The sequence below is a fragment of the Ambystoma mexicanum genome, chromosome 11 (genome assembly GCF_040938575.1).
Source record: "Ambystoma mexicanum isolate Mex_15411 chromosome 11, UKY_AmexF1_1, whole genome shotgun sequence".
In the NCBI taxonomy this organism is placed as follows: Eukaryota; Metazoa; Chordata; class Amphibia; order Caudata; family Ambystomatidae; genus Ambystoma; species Ambystoma mexicanum.
The window spans coordinates 1,479,165,984-1,479,184,906 of record NC_090934.1 but is presented as its reverse complement, the minus strand read 5'-3'; the positions used below and the strand labels follow the sequence as shown (position 1 = coordinate 1,479,184,906).

Sequence of the window (18,923 nt, the reverse complement as noted above, 5' to 3'; positions counted from 1 at the left end):
CCAGTATACTTTGCAGATTCTGGGTTGCAGAAAGGAAAGGTTAGGGAAGGAAAAAAGGTTAGACAGTTTTTCAGTATATGTGAGGACAACTAAACCTTCCAATGAAATCTAGATAAGCCTTTCCTAGCAGTAACAGTTCACAACAAGCTACCACCTATGAGGGACAAACAGTATCAAAGTCGATGGACTAGAAGAGTCTGCAGGGAGCCAGGACAGCCAAAGTGAATTGGAGCAAAGTCTACGGAGCTGAGGCAATTCTTAGATCAGAAACAGTCTTGCACAAAGTTAAAGAGTGGTAGAAAAATCACTTGTAGGGTCAAAGCCGTTAAGCCTATGAGAAGAGAGTTTGAATCAACTCAAAGAGAAGGTAAGCCAATGCAATTCCCAAGTGAGAAAGGTGCGGCTGCAGGCGGTGAAGTAAGTACCCCAAGCCTAAACAGTAAATCTGGTTAGAAGAGTGGTCCAGCTGGATATCATCCTGCTACAGCGGTTCAGACCCTTGTTCCTGAGCCTCAGTCATGGGGACAAGAGGGAGGACGTCTGCAGGGCTCCTGCGGCAGTACTTGGGAATCATCAGCAGCTGCAGGCTCTTTCCGGTTCAGGGGCATTTTGTGGTTTCATCGCTTAGCAAACAGCACTGATGTGGATCACAGATACCGGTTGGACTTCCTTCACTCCTGCACTCTGGTGAGGGGACTCTGGATCTGGAGGTCCTGCTTCTGGGGGGGTCCATAGGAGGCCCCTGGAGCTTCTAGGCGGATTTGTTATTGCTGCAGACATTTCACTCGACTACAGGCACTCAACCCCTGGCATTCGGCTTCCGAAGCAATGGAGAGGCAGAGCAAGTGGGGGATAGTGGTACAGTGGAGTTTGTCTCAGGGTTAGTTGGTCCCACTAACCCAAGGGGAGAAGTTGTTCCATCCGTAGCTTATCTGTTGAGGTGAAAAAAAAGTTTCAGCACAGCAGCAGGGCTACACTGGGCAATTCAAAGGTCCAGGAGGTTGCAGCTCCCAGTGGTCAACTCTGCCTGTAGTCGCATAACACTCGCCTTTTAAGCAGGTTTCTCCCATTCATGCACAGCCTAGGCGGTCAATCACACAGCAGGCTGTCCAGCCAGCCAGCCAATCAGGACTAGGTGCATTCAGGCATTACTTGAGACAAAGGATAGGGGAGTTTTGCGATCCTTCCTCACATCCTGTTCTTTCAGACACACTGGAACCAGGGCCAGGCTTCAGGGCTGAAACCCGCCAAAGGCAAGACAAACAAAGGGCTCAAACCTGTTTCAACGCACAGAGTAAAACCCAAGAAATACCTTACAAACAGAAAATGGTGGCAAAAGAAGACAGGGGACATTTTGACAAAATGGTCACCCATGGGTGTTGTACTGCAGCTGAGGGTTGAGCCTGCGTTAGAAAAGCACAATGGTAGGAAAAAGTAAACCACTGCCACCAGCCATTTAAAGTAGTGAGGGTAACACATTTTACATGGGAATGTAGGGTAAGGGGCTACTAGGTAACCCCCCAGCACTCCACATAAGATGGTGTGTGCTGCACCCACAAAGAGAAAAGGTAAGTAAAGTCCATTTCACTTTACTATTCTTGGGAACTGTAGTTCACCCAAGAAAAGGTATTTAAACCTTTAGAGAAATCTAAAGGATTTCTCAGTGACACTGCACTGAAGGTGCTGCGTGTCATCATACAAAAGGTAGATGTCTATGGAGTTTGTCAGACTTTACAAACAAAGGAAACACATAATACAAATCAGGTCGAAACACATGAGAGTGAGAAAAAGGTCTCATTCACTCCAGGGTTAAAATTAAAAAGTCCTTAAGTCCAGCAAAAGAGCTGGGGGTCTCTAAGGTTGAAGGGAATTAGCACAGAAATTAGAATTCTTCCTAACAAGCCGTGGTTTGCTTTACCTTGGGGACAGCTAAGCAACAGTTAGGAGAATCATAAACACTTTCAGCAAGTGAAGAGTGTGAAAAAAGTAGATTCAAAACCTTTAACCAGGTAAATAATCACATAGAAAAATATACTAACAGCCTTTCAAGCAATACTAGAATTAGAATGTGCAATGCCAGTGGTTGTGGTTAAGTGTTCCAGAAACCAGGAAATGTTCAGGTAAAGGTTTCTCCCAGACCCACCACACTAGAGAAGACCTGGGGTGGGATTGGGGTGGGGTGATGGTAGAGGAGAGGATCCTTGCCTAGACCACCACTGATCTTAGTCAGGCAAGGAAAGATAGGCCCAGGACTTTTCACCCCCATGTAACCCAATGGGGTCCTTAAAGCCCTGAAGCCCGCCCCTGGCTAGAGTATTTCTGAAAGGACAGGATGTGAGGATGACTTCCGAAACTCCCCTGTCCTTTGTTTCTAAGTAATGCCTGCACAAAACCAGTCCTGATTGGCCTACTGGCTGTCCTGAAAGGACAGCCACCCTGCTGTGATTGACAGTTTAGGCTGTGCATGAATGGGAGAAACCTGCTTAAAAGGCAAGGTTCTTGGGACTACAGGCAGAGTCGACCAATGGAAGAAACATCCGAAGAAGAAACCGTGAAGAGAAGTCCGCTGCAACCTCCTCAATTGCCCAGTGAAGGCCTGCTGCTCTGCTGACCTCCCTTTTTCACCTCGACAGAGAAGTTCCAAAGGAACGACTTCTCCCCTTGGGGTAGTGCGACCAACTAACCCTGAGACGAACTCCACTTTGGCACAATCCCTGACTTGCTGTGCCTCTCTGTTGCTGCAGAAGCCCAATGCTAGGGGTCCAGTGTCCATAGTCGAGTGCAATGTCTGCCGTGGAACGAATCTGGCCAAACGCTCAAGGAGCCTCCTAAGGAACCTCCAGAAGCAGAAAATCCCTCACCAGAGTGCAGGACCGAGGGAGCAAGGAAAGTCCAACCGGTGTCCATCGTTCTGCATCAGTGCTGTTTGCGAAGTGCTGAAACCACGTAGCGCCGCTGAAACAAAGAAAACCCATAGCTACCAACGATTTTCCCCAAGTACTGCCGCAGGAGCCCTCCAGACGTCCACCCTCTACTCCCAACGACTGAGGCTCAGGAACCGGGGTCTGCTTGGCTGTAGCAAGACGGAATCCAGCAGGACCCCTTTCTTCTAATCAAAGGTACTTTTTGGGGCTTGTGGGTACTTACCTTCTTGCATTAAATCATACTGTCTCACTTGAGACTTGCACCTGTTTACTTTATTCGCCTGATCACCATACCCCTATCATGACGTCCATGGATATGTTAACTATGCTCGTTTTATGTATAACATGTACTACATCTCTGTGCTCCAATGTTGTAAGGTATGCATAATGTAACTAAGTTTGCTGCAAGTAACAGCGCCACAATGTCCCTGGGCTGTCTGTGCGCTATATAAATGTAAACAATAAAATAAAATGTCTAAGTTGATTTCGACTCGTTTTGCACAGGCATGCCAGCCTCGGTTCCTACAAGTGATTTTTCTTAACTCTCTAACTTTGTGCAAGACTTTTATCCAAGCAGTGCATCAGAACTAAAGACTGTGTCCAAATGACTTTGGCTGTCCTGGCTCCCTGAAGGCACTCCTCTAAATCCATTAACTTTGGTATTGCTTCTCCGTCCATAGGTTGCGGCTTGTTAAGCACTGCTACTGCTGGGAAAGGCTCATCTAGACTTCAGTGGAGGATTCAGTTGTCCACACATGTTCTGAGAAACTGTTCTAACCTTCTGACTTCCCTTAACCTTTCCTTTCAGCAACTCAGAATCTACAAAGTATATTGGTTGAATACATAAATGCAAATCCTTCTCCCTCATTCATTCGATTCAGCAACAGCTGATCATTGTATGCATGTGCCAGTGTGCCTGAACCCGGAAGCTTGCTGTCCACTCCTGTTGTATGTATGTGCCAGTGTTCCTGAACCCGGAAGCTTGCTGTCCACTAATGTTGTATACATGTGCCATTGTGCCTGAACCCGGAAGCTTGCTATCCACTCCTGTTGTATGTATGTGCCAGTGTGCCTGAACCCGGAAGCTTGCTGTCCACTCCTGTTGTATGTATGTCCCAGTGTGCCTGAACCCGGAAGCTTGCTGTCCACTCCTGTTGTATGTATGTGCCAGTATGCCTGAACCCGGAAGCTTGCTGTCCACTCCTGTTGCATGCATGTGCCAGTGTGCCTGAACCCGGAAGCTTGCTGTCCACTCCTGTTGTATGCATGTGCCAGTGTGCCTGAACCCGGAAGCTTGCTGTCCACTCCTGTTGTATGCATGTGCCAGTGTGCCTGAACCCGGAAGCTTGCTGTCCACTCCTGTTGTATGTATGTGCCAGTGTGCCTGAACCCGGAAGCTTGCTGTCCACTCCTGTTGTATGTATGTGCCAGTGTGCCTGAACCCGGAAGCTTGCTGTCCACTCCTGTTGTATGCATGTGCCAGTGTGACTGAACCCGGAAGCTTGCTGACCACTCCTGTTGTATGCATGTGCCAGTGTGCCTGAACCCGGAAGCTTGCTGTCCACTCCTGTTGTATGCATGTGCCAGTGTGCCTGAACCCGGAAGCTTGCTGTCCACTCCTGTTGTATGCATGTGCCAGTGTGCCTGAACCCAGAAGCTTGCTGTCCACTCCTGTTGTATGCATGTGCCAGTGTGCCTGAACCCGGAAGCTTGCTGTCCACTCCTGTTGTATGTATGTGCCAGTGTGCTTGAACCCGGAAGCTTGCTGTCCACTCCTGTTGTATGTATGTGCCAGTGTGCCTGAACCCGGAAGCTTGCTGTCCACTCCTGTTGTATGTATGTGCCAGTGTGCCTGAACCCGGAAGCTTGCTGTCCACTCCTGTTGTATGTATGTGCCAGTGTGCCTGAACCCTGTACGTTGCTGTCCTCCTACGCCCACTTGTCCCTACTGAATCCCTGTGTTGAAACCGCCCTGCAAAATGCGGTTAGACTCTATGAATGTGCCCACCTGATTGACTTTAATGCATCTTCGTGTCGAAGCCGCCCTGCAACATGGGGCTAGGGCTCCACAAATGCACCCACTTGTACTCTTTTTGCACTTTTGTGATGTAATTACCTTCTGTTTGCTTGCACCTGTAACCATTTCAATGATGTAATTACTTTCTGCTCATACTGACCTGTAACCAAATGATTAAGCATAAGCGCCTTGATACCTCCGGGTTTGGTACGCTATATAAATAAATAACTACTTATAACTGCAACCTTGAGTGTGTTACTGGACTACTTATATTTGCGGATTTCATTTGTACAGCTCTACAGCTCACATTTACCCCTCTTGAGATAGGCCTGGCTGCTCAGTCACACTACCAACGTTTGTAGTACAGGCCTATCCCAAATGGGAGGTTACCGAATACCAAGTGGATAAGTCTTGTGTAGTCTTACACAGTGTGACTGTACCAATTATTTCCTAACAGTGTATTCTTGTAACAGGGTTGGTTTACTATAGAATTTCATAACTGACTGTCACTGCATGACTGACCTGGTCAACTAACCTTGAAATACTGATTATATTATAAAAGTATACTGAACCTGGTCTTATTCCCCAAGAATAGCATCTTACTATCCTGATTGTATAACCTTAGGTTTGACTCACCTTGACTTGCTTCTTGCTCCCCTAAATAAGGTTATACCTTGGTTTGCATACCATAGGTATTGAGTTGGTTTTTATGATTGTGTTTATATGATGTTATAGTACTTACTTACAGAGGAATTATCTTGGTCTACTGGTATTTCAATAAACCCTTTATTTTTACAATACATTGGGCCTCATTACGAGTCTGCTATTAGTGCCATGGCTGCCTCCAAACTCGGGTTCCCTGAATGGGGACTTTCCGGGTCATTCCAACCTTGGAGGACCCGTTAAGTCCCCATTCAGGGAAGCCATCCCCATTCGAGCCCCCATAGGGCTCAATGGGAATGGGGAGGGAGCTAATAATGGGCCAGTTAATTACGGGCCTGTTATTAGCTCCCTGGTCCTTTAGCGGCTCCCGCTAAGGGCGGCTAAGCGGAACCCACTAAAGGACCTCGGAATGCGGCGGTAAGGGGTTAATGGCACCAGGATTCTTACTGGCGCTGTTAACCCCTTACCGCTACACTCGTAATGAGGCCCATAGTGTTTCATTGTTTCTTTGGACCATATGTGTGCTACAATTTCTTTGTACCAAGCTACAGCCCACACTCCCATCTCAAATAAGCCTGGCTGCTCTGTCCATGCTACCCCCATCCTCAGTAGTAGAGCTTTAATGAAGAGTGGAGCGTATGTACGGCCTCAGATATGGTTTTTCTGAGGTCTGGTAGGGCTTTAGAAAAACTGTCCTAACAGTTGCAAAATATACTTGTCAGCGTGTTGGTCTCATCAAGTGATTCTGTAACTGAATAACACTGTGTTAGGACCAATAGGGTCTGCTGTCCTTGAATTATTTATTGTATTCAGAAAGTAGAAGTAACCTGGTCTTATTCCCGAGAAATAGCAGAGTGCCGCTCTGAAGGTATGACTTTAGGTTTGACTCACCTTGACTTGCTTAAGGCTCCTCTACACAAGGTTATACTTTGGTTTTCATTCCATAAGTGTTGCGTTGGTTTTTAATGATGGTGTTTTATATAATATGTAAAAGTACTTACCTTACCCAGGATTTATCTTGGCCTACATGTATTTATAATAAATCATTATTTTTGCAATATGTAGTGTTTCTTTGGACCATACGTATGCTACAGTTTCTTTGTACCTTCCTACAACCCTCTCCCTCCCAAGGTAAGCCTGGCTGCTCTGTCTACGCTACCAAATGTTCTCAGGTGGTACAGTCTTATACTAAGAGTGGATTTATGTACTGCCTCAGATCTATGGTTTTACGAGTCCCTTAGTTGGACTTTAGAAAAGCTGTCCTAACAGTTCAAAACACTGTGGAAAAATATCTGCTGCCACCAGGCCATCCTGGACACATTAGGCCTCATAAATTTGGACATGTGGTAAAAGTGGCGGTAATTCTGTTACCGCCATTTTTCCTGCACCGCCAAACTACACGTTTGCTGGTGGGGGTTGACAGATTTACCTCCAGCCAAGAGCTAAAAGTAAATTGGGCCCCCAACGTCAAAAAAAGCTGGTATGGTGCCGGTAATACCGACAATTCCTCCCCATAGAGTCCTATGGTACTCTATGGAATGGTGAATGACTGCCGTTGCCTGCACCTGTAATATCCCAATAATACTGGGATATCAGACGCTGGTAATGGTAGGTATCCCGCTGGAATTACCGGCTGTTAGGGAGATTTATCGTTTTTATGCTTCATCCCCTCTCCTAGTGAGAATCTGAGAACTTTTTGCGGGACTTCTGGACCTTTATCTAAAATCGTGAATGAGTGGAGCCTTTTTCCACTCATTCATTCTATGGGCTCTGTCTTTTGGAATTCTATTCTTTGAATGTGTACCTGTCCTATGGAGTCTATTTACCTCCATAACTCTTAAAGGCATCTGCAATTTACTATTTGCAGCACACAGCACCTTATGGGCAGTGTTGCTGGGGACCCTTAGTGTCCTCCTTTAAGATTCCTTTTTCTTTATCCTAGAATAACTACAGTTCTTACTTAGAATCTCTCCAAAAACCTTATAGTCTGAGAGATTGGCACATGTTAGGGGAGTCTTCCTAAAGTCCTACTGGCAGTAAGACATTAGTAAGCTATCCCAGTGGTTTGTCGATCCACAAATCTTAGTATCAGTCTGTACTAACTCAGGACCTTGGCAGTGTGGCAGAGCAGTCAGGCTTATTTTAAGAGGTACATTTGAGCTGTAGGTAAGTACTCTGAATCTTAGATAGACAAGCACATCAAAGAAACCCTTACACTTTTAATCTATATAAAGATATATTTTTATTATATATGTACACCAGATTCACTTTAAATACTTTACACTAGAACACTTCTGAATACTTGATAATACACTTGAAAGCACACTTTCACTTTTGTGTTTGTTCGCGGTCATATTTGTAGCAACGTTAGAAACGGAAAAGACAAGGTTATCGTATTATCGGTTACTACGCGCACCTGCGGTTTCTAACAGTTCATACGGTAATACATTTACTCTGCAAACACATACAGTAAAGTCACTTTAATGGAGGGAAATGGTTAGTGTAACATTAGCTTGGTTTAAGGTTCTAGAGAGGGTTTCTTCGCACAGCAAGTCTTTTAAGTCCAAAAACGCAACCCTTGTTAAAGGCAGTTCGGAGAGGGCTCAAAGTCTTGACAAGCAGCAGAATACAAAGAGTTCCAGAGGATTTTGTTCGAGTCTCTAATTTTCTAGAAGCAGCAAGTTAACGACTAACAAGGGGGACCTGTAGAAGGACTTGATGAAGGGACACCAGCAGCGGCTTGAGTTGGAGGTAAGAGGGGGTGACACTGGACACCTCTTGGTGCACTCCAAAGCTCTGGAGTGACTTCTTGGAATCAGGTAAGTGTTGGGGAGAATTCTCAGAAATGTGCCAATTCCCTTCTATCTTAAAGACCCACAGCTCTTTTGCTGGACATTAGGACTTTCCATTTCTAACTTCGAGAGTGTCAGTCCTTTTTCCCACTCTCTCGTGTATTTTTCTGTGATTTGGACTCTGTTTCTTTTGACTTTGGAGTCTGACAAACTCCATAGGCATCATCTTTTACATTGTGTCACACAGCACCTTCAGTGCAGTGGCACAGGGATGTCTCTTAGATTTGCCAAAGGTTTAAATATCTTCTCTTGGTGAAACTACTGTTTCCCAGAGCAGTGAAGTGAAATTGACTTTACTTACATTTTGTAACTTTCTGGACCCAGCACACACTATCTTACAATAGGATGCTGGAGGGGTTACTTGGTATCCCCTTGGTCTAGTTTCTCATGTAACATTTTTTTGTTACCCTTTCTACAATTAATGGCTGGGGGCAGTGGTTTACTTTTTCCTACCATTGTGTGTTTTTACCGAAGGCTGCAATCGCAGCTGCAGTAAGACACCCATGGGTGCCCATTTTGTCAAAATATGCCCAGTCTTTTTTTTTTCTCCATTTCATGTTGGAAAAGTCCTTCTTGAGATTTACTCTACGGGCCAAACCAGGTTTGGTCCCTTTGTTGGTTTTGTCCTTGGTGCAATTCTAGAGTGAAACCCGCCTCTGCCTCCAGCGTGTCTAGCAGGGCAGAAAGCGAGGGAGATGCCCAAAACTCCCTGTGCTTAGTCTCCTTGGTTATAGGAATGCACCCACGGGTGATTGGCTGGAGGGCTGTCCTTGGAGGACAGCCACCCTGCTGTGTGATTGACAGCTAGGCTGCAAATGAGTGGGAGAAATATGCATAAAAGGCAAGGCTTCTTGCTTGGAAGGCAGAGTCGACCACTGGACTAAGGAATCCGAAGAAGAACTTGGAAGAGACGCCTGCGGCAACTCCTGGACCGTTGGTTTGCCCGGTGAAGCCCTGCTGCATTGCTGAAGCTCCGAATTCGCCTCGACTAGAGAAGCCTTGCAAAGGACGACTTCTCTACTTGGGTTGGTGGCACCAATCGACCCCAAGACAAGCTCATCTAGAAATCCTCTCGGAGCTGGCTGTACTTCCATTGCTGATGCAGGAACGAAGTGCCAGGGAGAGGAACACCAGAATCGAGCAAGTGTCTTTAAGTTGGACCCGAGCTCCAGGAAGACTCCTCGCACTCCAAGGAAGCAGGACTGACCAAGCCTGAGATACCTCAACAGAGTGCTGGACCCCAGATGCGAGGAAAGTCTATAGTGGTATCCAAGAGCCGCAGTGGTGCAATTTGCGAGAGTCGCAGGAGCTGAAACCGCAAAGTGCCGCTGATCTGAAGTTTGCCCATTGCTGCTTCAATTCGTAGTGCAGGAGTCCCCAGACGTCCTCCCTCTTGTCCCCACGACTGAGGTCCAGGAACAGGATCTGCAGACCTACACAGGAACAGAAGCCAGCTGGAACCAATTTCTTCGAACCAAAGGTACTGTAAAACTAAGGGGACTTACTTCTAGTCGTGTAGTCTTGCTACTTCTCAGTTGAGACTTGTCTTGGTTGCTTTTGGAGAGCTGCTTGCAGTTCTGCCGCTTACAAGCCTTCGAGCTTGTGGCCCTACAATGATTCTATTTTTCTACAAAGACTTGTAAAACATTGTGCAAGACTTTTACTTACCTGCAAGAAGTGCTTCAGCTCACCTAGACTTTTGTTCAATTAACATTGGCTGGCCTGGTTCCTTGAATGACTCTTCTTACCCTCTGACTTTGTGCTTTAGCTTTCCTCCAGGAAAGGGTTCATTTACTTTGCATTGGGGGGTTGCAAAGTACGTACCTGCTTCAGAATATTTGTTTAACTTCTGTTTTATTCTTAAACCCCTTTCTTTGACACCAAACTCAGTATTGCTCTAAATGTACCAGTGATATATTAATGCCCACAGTCTCCTAGTTATTTAAGTCACCTCAGGGTGTAGGAAGTGTCTGTGTGCCATCCCAAAAGGGTACTTGCTGATTTAGATAAACTAAGAGGTATTTTGAAGTGTATTTTTGTGTTACATATATAATTGCTCCCCTCTAAAGAAGGCTTTTTCAACTGACTGTTAAATAAATTAATAATTGTTTAACCAAGACACCTTGAGTGTAAGAGTTTATTTGAATACTTGTCACTGAATCTCTGTGTAAAAACCCTACTGCTCACATTGACCTCTCTTGAGATAAGCCTGTCTGCTCAGCCACACTACCAACCTGTGCACTACCGGGGCTATGGACATAGCCTGCAGTATAAAAATTACACAATAGTTGGTAGAACGCATCCACTGCCACCAGCCAGAACGAGAAGATTGTCTATGTGACTAAAAAGTCACAGGAGCAGAGAGAAGGGGGATGCTAGGTATCCCTTTGGCACTCCACATAAGGTGGTGTCTGCAGTGTCAGGGAGATTTATCATCTGTATGCTGTATGCCCTCTTCTAGTGAGACCCCCAGCACGTTTTACTGGACTTCTGAACCTTTTTCTTTCAATCCTGAATGTGTGGAGCTTTTTCCCACTCATTCATTCATTCTTTTGGGCTCGGTCTTTTGGAACGTGTGTGCGTTGTTCACGTTTGCCTGCTGAGACACTTGGGTTTGCTGTGTGCAGGTTACTCCATCCTCCTGGAGCCATGCCCATCGCTGATTCCGCTTCTGGATGGTGGCTCTCACTTCACTGGAGAATGACTTGTTCTTTTGGGCTGTTGGGATCATCGTTGGCTCGGGGTGCCAATCCGTGGGCGACCAAAACCTTCCTTTCGCCTTTTAGAAAGAAGCTGCTACTTACTGCGTTGTTTCTCCTTCTGGGAACCACATTTCTGTAGGCAGCCAGTAGGAGTACTTTCCTTTGGGCCCTGGGTTGATGGTGTTGTTAGGTGAGATTTTCATAGAATTGAAAAATCTTCCTGATCTGTGTCAACCCCAGAACGTTTTGCTTTTACTGGTGGATTATTTTTCCTTATACCTCAGTGTGTGGCAACCTTTTTCCACACTAACAGATCCTTTTACTCTTTTTATGGGTGTCATTTTTAAGACTCTCCATAGTGTCTTTTAAAAGTTATCCTCTTTGACAACTTTTTGGCAATAAGGGCCTGTTGTTGCTGGGTTGCCCTAGAGGCTCCCCTTTTAACTTTCTCTGGCTACTCTTCTGAGATCTACAGTTCCCAAGGGTAGAAAGGATCTTTGGATACCTTTTACATTTCATTAAGTGAGACCAGCACCCCGACCTTATGTGGAGTGTTGGGGAGATACTGAGTATACCCTTTCTCATTTTAAATGCAACATGTATGTTACATGGACAAGCTTACCTTTAATGGTTGGTGGCAGTGAACCTTTTTATTCATTTGGTGCACCTTTAATGCGGGCTGTTGGCACAGCCCCGGTATACCGCAGGCTGTTTGCACAGCCTCACAAAGGCACGCATGGGTGCTCATTTTACCAAAATGGCCCCTGTCTAGTTTCTTTGCCATTTTAGTGTTCCTTGTGCTTTCTTGTTCCTTATCCTGACATCCGGGGCAGGAAATTCCTTTGTGTGGTTTTTATCTGTGAAGTGTCTGTGAAGGCAGGAAGCGAGGGAGGAGTCCAAAACTCTTCTAGCCGGAGTGCGAGATTCCAGTTCAAACTGGGAGGACGGCTCTCCTGGAGCTCCCCGAACCCCAAGTTTGAATGTTGGAAGGCTGTCTGAGTGGCTGGGTTCCTGCATAAAAGTCAAATCCTGGAAGCTGAAGAGGTAGTAGACCACTGGAACCAAAACCGAAGAGGAAGATGAAGAATTTGCGGCTGAAATGATTTTCAGCAACCAGAGAGCCTGCTTTGTAACCGGAGCCTGTTGTAGCTCTTCCTTCCAACTGACCTCAGTACTCCAAAAATTATGACCCCGACCCAGAGCCCTGTGAGACCCACTAGAGTCAAGAAGACCTGTATTTTGAGCCATCTCACGCTGTGCTGCGTCCTTGCAGGGCTGCAATACCCTGGGACCTCGAGCCGTTATGCGGTGCACAGTCTTCCTAATTTCGCTGAAACTTCGTGGGCATCCTGCTGGATCTCCAGAGGCACGATTCCAGTCCGAAAAGTGCCCTCACCAGAGTGCTGGACCTTGCAAACGACGAGAATCCGACCAGCGATATTCTGTCTTCTTCTGATCGCCTGAATCCACAGAGCTGCGTCCATCCGCAAGGAAAACCTTGCCTAGACCCTTGCCCATGATTCTTGCTGCAAAAGTCCATTCAGTGTCCTGTCTTAATAAGGGAAGGACTTCTAAGGATTGGTCCTTTTGACTAGAAAAGAGAATAAGTCTCTAAAAGTGACTTACTTGCTAAATACGTTGTTTGGTAACTGCAACTCTGAGAATGAACAGTTACAAAAGTTATTACTTACCTTAGAAATGTTTTGCCATTCTGGAAATTATATGTAACATCTTTTTTTCCTCAGAAACTGTTTCGCCATTCTCGCAGAAAGTAGATATAAGGTTATATTACTCATTTGTGATTTGGTAGTGCCTCTTCCCAAAAGTAATGCTGTTGGTTTCACTTCACTATTCCTGTTGGGATAAATGTATGAGTGTCCCCCCCCAACTGGGTCTTGCTTCCCCTTACGTGCTCTTAGCCTGTCCAGAATAAGTCTGTCTTAGGTTCTACCTGCCGGGAATAACTTTGAGTCATTTATAAAGTGTGACACTGGGTTTTGCTTTCCTTGATCTGTTGTAGACAGACACAAAAACAGTCTGAGGCAATATAGACGTAACACTAAAATATGCTTCAAAATACACACTCTTAGTTTCTCTAAATCAGTAAATACCCATTTGGGATGGCACACAGATTCTTCCTACACCCTGAGGTGGCTTAAATTCCTAGGACACTGTGGCCATTAATATATCACTGGTACTTTTAGAGCAATTCTGAGGCTATTGTCAAAAGAAGACGTTGAGGAAATAAAACAATGGTTAACAAATATTCGTAAGCAGATAAGTCATTTCTACAACCCTCCAATGCAAAGTATATTAACCCTTTCCTGGTGGAAAGGCAAAGAACAAAGTCAGAAGTAAGAAGAGTCTTTCAGGGAGCCAGGACAGTCAATGTTAGTTGAGCAAAAGTCTCTGACTTGAAGTACTTCTTGCAGGTAGGTAAAACGTCTTGCACAATGCTTTAGAAGTTTCTGTATAAAAATGAAATCACTGCAGGGCCACAAGCTGGGAGGTTTGTGAGGGGCAAAGCGGCAAGCAGCTTTGCAAGGGCAACCAAGACTAGTCTCAACTGAGAGCTAGCAAGGCTACACAACAAGAGGTAAGTCCTTTTAGTTTTACAGTACCTTTGGTTAGAAGAAAAACTTCTGTTCCTGTGTAGGTGTGTAGGTCCTGTGTTCCTGGGCCTCAGTCGTGGGGACAAGAGGGTGGACGTCTGAGGACTCCTGCACTACGAATTGAAGGTCGGCCGCAGCAATGGGCAAACATCAGATCAGCGGCACTTCACGGTTTCAGCTCCTCGCGGCTCTCCCAAACAGCACCACTGCAGTTCTCGGATACCGTAATGGACTTTCCTCACATCTGGCATCCAATACTCTGTTGAGGTGGCTCAGGCTTGGCCAGACCTGCTTCATGGAGTCACAAGGATCTTCCTGGAGCTCGGATCCGACTTAAAAGCGATAAAGTCGATCTGGTGTTCCTCTCCCTGGCAATCGGTTCCTGCAGCAGTAATGGAAGTACAGCCAGCTCCGAGAGGATGTCCAGACAAGTTCACTTTGGGGTTGACTGGTCCCACCAACCCAAGGGGAGTAGTCGTCCTTTGCATGGCTTCTCTAGTCGAGGTGAATTCGGAGCTTCAGAACATCAGCAGGGCTTCACCAGGCAACCCAACGGTCCATGAGTTGCAGCAGGCGTCTCTTCCAAGTTCTTCTTCAAATTCCTTCGGCCAGCGGTTAACTCCGCCTTTCAAGCAAAAAGCCTAATCTTTTATGCAGGTTTCTCCCATTGATTCCAGCCTAGCTATCAATCACACAGCAGGGTGGCTGTCCTCAAAGGACAGCCAGCCGGCCAATCACCTTTGGGAACCTTCCTGTAACCAAGGGGATTAAGCACAGGGAGTTTCGGGCACCTCCCTTACTTCCTGCCCCTGCCAAACACACTGAAGCCAGAGGCGGGCTTCACCAGTGAATCCCACCAAAGACAATACTAACAAAGGGACCAAACCTGGTTTGGCGCGCAGAGTAAATCTCAAGAAGGACCTTTCCAACAAGAAATGTCAAAAAATGAAGACCAGGCCCATTTTGACAAAATGTGCACCCATGTGTGTCTTACTGCAGCTGCAATTGCAGCCCGCGGTACAAACAATGGTTGGAAAAAGTAAACCACTGTCCCCAGCCATTAACTGTAGAAAGGGTAACATAAAAATGTTACATGAGTAGCTAGGCAAATGGGATACTAAGTAACCCCTCCAGTAACCTATGGTAAGATAGTGTGTGCTGGGTCTAGAGTGAAGTAAGTAAAGGCAATTTCACTTCACTGCTCTTGGAAACAGTAGTTTCACCAAGAAAAGGTATTTAAACCTTTGGGAAATCTAAGAGACTTCCCTGTGCCACTGCACTGAAGGTGCTGTGCGTCACAATGCAAAGATGATGCCTATGGAGTTTGTCAGACTCCAAAGTCAAACGAAACACAGAAAACACATAGATTTAAAAGTACAAAGTCCCATAATTCAGCAAAAGAGCTGGGGGTCTCTAAGGTGGGAGGAATTTAGCACTAACATGTGCTATAGGCAGATGTGTAATAGGAAGCTGCGCTAAGTTCCGTTTGGTACCCCGGGATTCTGAAGCCCATCATCGCTATAGTGGGTAATATTGTCTAGAGGTCTTTCTTTTAACTCACGTCTGGAAGCTTATATGTATGAGGCCTTCCGCCAGGTATGGGGCCTAAATTTTAGGTTAAGGATTGCCTTAGGCCATGACTGGCAATTTTCTGTTTTTTACCCGCACTATGCAAAGTTTTCTGTGTAACCAGAGTACTTATTTTCTCCCATCATAAATATTTGATTTGTGACTTTATAATAAAGAGTATATTTGTACAGTAACCAGTGTGCTCTGCTGCAGCCACCATTGGCTAGTCATGTTCTTCCTTTTGGGGCGACACACTGCTCCACCATTAGGCAAGATGATCACACTGCTCTCCACAGAGGTTTGCACAGAAATCTCCCCAACAGGTGTCTAGCAAGAGAAGTCCATGTGCCCACAGGGACACAATACCACTACTAAAATGAATATATTATGAATTCTTAAATGGCATGAGCCGGTGCTTATGAAATAAGACGAAGCATGAAGTGTTAATAATCCTGTCCAACAGATAAAAAACAAGCCCCCCAGCCCCTCCCACTTTCTTTGCGTTTAATGCTCCATGCTTTTTATGTGCTCACCCGCTCTCCTGGGAAAGCGATCTCTGGGTTGGAGGTAATGGTGATCTTTGCTAGAGCCTGGGCCGCCTTGGTCTTTCCAACTGCTGTGCCTTCCAAAGCCAGTGGGATAAGAGCCTGAGAAACAACATTGAGACAATTATTTGCACCAATGCTGAAGTCCTTTTCCTAACAAACACAGTAATACCACGTGCACCACTATAGACTTACTACCGCACACAATAGCAATCATGGCCTACTACAGCAGGTCGTAGGAAAGTAGTGTGAAATGTCTTTAGTTGAACAAGCACAAAGTACCAAATCCTAGACATTTCTTCCTGATTCATTGCAAAAAAGTCTGCAAGCTGCCCATTATGTACCAATAAGATTCAGCAAACGTTAATGAATTCCAAGTTCAGGGACTGGAGTGAAGCTGCCCACCTTTCCTCCTCCTTGAGCGACCACGGTTCCTCGGTCATCTGGTTCTGTCACCAAGGCCAAGAAAACCCTGCAAGAAAAGAACAGATACTAAGATGGACGGAGTCACACTGATCCATGTGCAATTCTGTGAAATTACAGACACCTAACCTATTCAGCCGAAGGAAGGGTTTATACTTGACAGCAGAAAACCTGCGCACGTATCTTTAATCATACGTGCTCCCTGACAGCAAAAGGTTGCTCGAGCACATGCACTGAAAGAACATTTATTAATACTGCGAAGAATTTGAAGAATCGTGTGGGCTGGAACATGCATAGCATCCCAACATGCCTACCTTAGCATTGCCACCACTGATATTTGCTGGGGAGACTGCGACTTGATCCTGCAGGTTCCATCGTTTTCTTTCTCTGAACATTTGTTCACAACAAAGGATTGCCATCATTGTCGAAAGCATATCGCTGCTTGCTTCCACTGACTGCAATTAATAATGTTTAAGTACCCTCAGGGGAGTTGCTAGGTCTGGAAAAGACCCAGGGCTAAGCTAATGTCAGAACTGTTGGGACTGGGGGCTAGCTAGTCTTTTGGCTGTTTCTCCTGAGATTCCATCCGGGGCTACAACCAAAAGATCAGGGGCTATAGCCCCCTTAGCCCCCCCTAGCAACGCCCCTGAGTACCCTGCTCTTGTTTGCTGAATATGAGCTGCTGGGTGTGAACCACTGGATAAAGTTGAAAGAGCACGCTGCTCAACTGTCTCTTCAGGAACAAGCAATGAACTTAAGCAGTTGCTTTCCACATTGGGGGGAAGCTCACTTATTGAGGTGAACGTGGTGGCACAGCGTATGTGTGTAACGCAGGCCTTGGGGATAAGTGTTACTCAAGGCATGCAGACATCCCATTTCCTCACCTGGATATAAGTTCTCGGCAGGATTCGGTTAGGGCCGGGCTCTCGTTCTTCACCATGCAGGCTAGAGCTGAAACCACACCAGCGGCCAGCAGCTTCTGTATCCGCGTCACTACAAAGTCCTTCTTATCCTAACATAGAATGACAACAGGGTTAGAAGATGTGAGGTTAGACCACCAGAACCTCAATGTGTCACCCCGATTACTCTGCACCTCGATTTCTCTCCAGTGGTCTTGCAACATTTGTACCCATTTAATTCACTGGCCCATTCATACGACCATAATAGAAGCGACAGCCTCAGCCCATGGCGACCAGAACTGGCATATGCCATTAGTAGAAAGATCAGGCAAACGAGAGAGAAGGTAAAATGCACACAAATCAGCGAGCCCCAAGAAAGAAGGGACAGGATAGAGCTGATAATGATGAAGCAAGCAGAAAGAGGCCCAGTGCCACAAAGCAATCTCGGCCAGGATGTGTACACAGCCCTCATCCAGAAGAGCCAACATCAAAGCCCTCCCTGGAAACATGCACTTCTATCTGCAGTGACAACACTCTACTAATCCATTCACCTTGGGATGCTCCTCGGGGATGTGCTGCTTAGCATATTTAGCCAGTTCCAGCATCTGTGGGTCCAGCTCCTCCTTGTCGTAGCTGTTGGTGCAGTTCACCAAAGTAGAAGCAACCGCAAACAGAACAGTCTTGTCCTCGGACTGTAAAGAACATCCAAAAATGAAACAGTGCCTTGAATGTCAAACCAAAATTACAAATGACTCATTCCCCCGTCTAGAGAATGCAAGAATGGCCAGAGGGGGAGATGCAGCAAGGATCTGTCCATCCCAGGGGAGAAGTAGTCGTCCACGCCCTCCCAACTCCACGAAGAAGACGGGGCGCATCGCTCACTTTATTTGTATGTGAAAAGATTTGGGAGAGGATTTCCCCAGTCTTTGAAAATGGTATCGTAAACTTCCTTGGGAAGTTCCTGTTTGCGCGGTGCATGGGTTTTCTGCTCAATGCTCTACATTTTTCTCTTTCCTCTCCTGCGAGCGGTCAGACTTTTCGTGTAAAGATGGATTTTCAGAATTCAGCCATGTGGACAGAGTTTGAGAGGTCACCCTATTCTAGCTGGGTAGTGTGGACGAGAGGCAAAGCTTAGACTTAGGAGAGCGGGAGAGTGGCGAAGGATTCAGTTAAGCACACACAGAGCACTCAATACAAGTTAGAATGTAATCAAATACAGTTATTTATTTAGGCCTCAGACAACTCTCCATGTGAAAGCACAGGTAAGTAACACACTAAAACATTTGCTGTCGATACAGGCACATGCAACTTCATGTGCCCTGCTAAGGGCACTCCTACTTCACTTTCAAGTACCGTCAGAACCACTTTTCAATATACTGTAAATGTGGCAAAGCAGGTGAATACAGACAGAAAACCAGATAAGTAGTCAGATTGAAAATGGGGGTGTTAGCGAACACCATAAAAACCTTAGACTCAAGGTTCTACCCTTAAATGTCCTTCCCCATCTAGAAGAGAAAATGCCTAGTATTCTTAGAGTCACAGGTCCCAATACAAGTACTTTCAGGAGTCGAAGAGACTCTTTTAGGAAGACTGAACAATTGTTGGCTTGAGTACTTGTAATTGTATCAAAGTTCAAGAAAAGTCTTTAAAAGACCCTTTTCCAATCCAACCACTTTAGGGGACACCCAGGGAATCATACCAGGCCAAAGCAACACTG

At 45.9% G+C, this 18,923-nt stretch overlaps 1 protein-coding gene across 1 annotated transcript in view; it reads right to left on the bottom strand.

Moving 5' to 3' along the window:
- The window catches only part of UNC45A (unc-45 myosin chaperone A), a 239,197-nt gene that overhangs the window by 78,591 nt on the left and 141,683 nt on the right, over positions 1-18,923 (bottom strand). The window contains exons 13-16 of the mRNA XM_069625194.1: positions 17,758-17,898; positions 17,192-17,319; positions 16,290-16,356; positions 15,873-15,986 (exon numbers count right to left, since the gene is read on the bottom strand). Coding sequence (XP_069481295.1) covers positions 15,873-15,986; positions 16,290-16,356; positions 17,192-17,319; positions 17,758-17,898 — 450 coding nt within the window. The remainder of the gene's footprint in view (positions 1-15,872; positions 15,987-16,289; positions 16,357-17,191; positions 17,320-17,757; positions 17,899-18,923) is intronic.